General features: G+C 33.4%; 1 protein-coding gene across 1 annotated transcript in view; it reads left to right on the forward strand.

The window, feature by feature from the left end:
• The window catches only part of LOC106874982 (gamma-aminobutyric acid receptor subunit alpha-5-like), a 169,958-nt gene extending 169,242 nt beyond the window's left edge, over nucleotides 1–716 (forward strand). The window contains exon 6 of the mRNA XM_052969899.1: nucleotides 582–716. Coding sequence (XP_052825859.1) covers nucleotides 582–716 — 135 coding nt within the window. The remainder of the gene's footprint in view (nucleotides 1–581) is intronic.
• Nucleotides 717–3,122: the final 2,406 nt, after the last annotated feature.

The following is a 3,122-nucleotide window of genomic DNA, read 5'->3' on the forward strand; positions in this document are numbered from 1 at the left end:
ATATATATATATATATATATATATATATATATATATATATATATATACACACACACATACATATATATGTGTGCGTGTGTGTGTGTGTGTGTGTGTGTGTGTGTATATATACACATACATGCATATATACAAATGCATATGAGTGTTTGAGTTAGTATGAGCGTGTGTGTATGTATACATGAATGTAGTATTTGCATACAAAAGTATTCAATTATCTCAGTTATTTACAAGCCGAGCACAGCAAAAAAAAGAATCAATAATAATAATAATAATATCTTAAATATATATATAAACTTTATATCTACCATATCTATTACATCATTAAACCTGTTTCTTAGAAATAGCCGGTTTGAAAGTGAACTATTTTCAGCAAATTGTTAGACGTGCTTCAACCTACATTAGTCTAGACTATTTCTATATTTGATCAATAAATGATAATAATAATAATAATAATAATAATAATAATAATAATAATAATAATAATAATAATAATAATAATAATAATAATAATAATAATATTTCCCGAAATGGCTTTTCACTATTTTTTCATTATTTTTATAGTATCATATTTTTATTATTAGGATAAGAATTATTTCAATGGTTATAGTAGTTTTGTGAATGCACATACGTACCTGAGTTTGCGTTCTAGCTTCAATTCTTCAGCTGAAGCAGAATTCTTTACAAAGCTAATGCTCGTTATTTCCTTGCACTGCTGAAAGGCCATTAGACCATTTCTGTGTTCGCCTGGTCCAATGGCGGTGACTTTCTGTGGCCGTAGTTTTTTTTTTTTTGTTTTTTTTTTTTGCTAGAAAGAACAATTGAGTCTTCCCCAAAATTACGTTCTACAGTCTTGCAAACAAACAAAAAAACAGGCGTTCTCAATCGGGGTCCATATAAGATTTTGGGAGTCCATGGATGCAATATAGTAAATTGAGGATCCATGGTTCTTTTTCAGCGACCATAAAAAACTGTGCTTCAGACCAGTAAAGTTTACATGCAATAAATTGGTTTTCTTTCCACAATGCACAAATTATTTTAAGAATTTTTATGTCCTTATAATTATAAAAATACAGTAGCATTTTTTAAACATCGAATGGCTATGAGGGTCTACTTAAATAAAATAGGATTCAAAGGTAAAAAAATAGTTGAGAACCCCTGCTTTAGAAGGATATATTAGATACGTGTCTCTATAGAGGCCTACCATAAACTGGGTGGTCATGGTGTACGTTGAAACACAAGTGTTTCAATGTACACTATTTTATATTGAGAATATGTTGTCTATTGACTTTTTATACATGCTAGGCCACTGGTAGGGAAATTTCTAAAAAAAAAACACTACCCTATATATATATTTTATATACATACATACATACATACATACATATGTACATATATACATACATACATACATACGTATAAACTTCAGGACATGAAGTGACACATATTCCGAGTAGGTTATCAGGATTTCATCTACATCGATTTAAGAATCTCACAATCTCCGTTTAACCTTTTAGGCACTTCGATTAGATACTTAAATTAGTTTTTGGACACTTCGATTACAAATTTGTTTTTCTTTTTTCTGTTCGTAATAATACTTTTATTTCCCTATTGAAGTGACTATTATATTTTTGAGATTGATCAATTTGGTTAGTCTATACTTTTCATTTCTTCATAAGAAGAAGAGACTTGCTCTTAGCTATTTCAAGGCTATCATAATTAAAATGTATCATAGTATTTAATCTTTTTGGTCATCTCATAAATAGTGCGGTTATTTTCTTTTCTTTTTCAAAATTAAGATAAACAAATTTCATTTTTAATCTAAAATATACTCTCCTTCATTTTCTACAGTGTTCTTCCATCTATCTAGTAGACTTACAAGGATCCTTTTCCAAAATTCACTTGTCCGTGACGAAAAGTACTCCTTCAGCATTCTTCTGACCTCGTCTACAGAATTCATATTTTTCCCGTCCAAATGATTTTGAAGACTGCGAAATAAATGATAATCAGATGGGGCAATGTCCGGCGAATATGGTGGGTGGGACATCGTTTCCCATTCAAACTGCTCCAGCCTTTGGAACGTCATCTTTGCTGTATATGGCTGAGCATTATCCTGACGGAAGAACACCTTTCATCTTGAAACCAAAGATGGCCGTTTTTTCTGTTCGCGCTGACTTAAGCCGCTCAAGCTGCTTACAGTATATCTCTTTTGTTCTCGTTTGGTTTGGGTTTAAAAGTTCAAAGTGGACTAAACCTTTCGTATTCCACCAAACATGTAACAACACCTTACGTCGGTGAAGCCCTTCATTAGCCTGCAGTGCCAGTGTTTCTCTTTTCCTTCCCCGCTGTCTTCGGCGTTTGACATTTTTTATAGAGAACCCATTTCTCGTCACCAGTCACTATTTGGTCCAAAAAAGATTCATTCATAAGACATGACAGCAAAGAAGAGCACACATTCACTCTCTGCTCGGGATTAAACTCGGAAAGTTTGTGAGGAACCCATTAACCCAATTTACTGACTTTTCCGATGGCACGCAAGTGTCGATGAATGGTTAAATGACCAAATCCAAGCTTCTCTGCTCAACAGTTACAATGGGATTCCGTTGCACCATGGTTTGCAGGACGTCCTCCCTAGATCTTCTAGGACGTCTTCTAGGCTGTAGTTTCTGGAACCACCGTTGACACTGGCTTACACTTATTGTCCTATCCCCATATACAACATTTAATGTTCCTCGCACTTTACGTTGCGTTGTTTCCTTTATTGAATTCATAAAGCAAAATATGCCGATTATGCTGCTTTGTCACATAGAAGGAGCTTTATAATATAAAAATTACCGATCCCCCATATTTAGCATACGTATAGTTTAAGAAAACAGAATGTATACTTCAAAGCCAGGAGAAACAAAATTGCGACAAGAGATAACAAGCGGTAGATACGTATTTCACAATAATTGCAGCTTATCAATACTGCACGCACGAGTCACTTCCGAATGGCAGATTTTCAATGGTACTGCACAAATAAAATAAATTCTTGGTTGTATTCTGTTTCATGATATGCTTCTGATAGTGTTTGATAGAAAGACAGAAAGACTTAAGCTCTGTGTGGCAATCAAAAATTTCCCGTG

Source organism: Octopus bimaculoides, chromosome 8 (genome assembly GCF_001194135.2).
Source record: "Octopus bimaculoides isolate UCB-OBI-ISO-001 chromosome 8, ASM119413v2, whole genome shotgun sequence".
Lineage (NCBI taxonomy): Eukaryota > Metazoa > Mollusca > Cephalopoda > Octopoda > Octopodidae > Octopus > Octopus bimaculoides.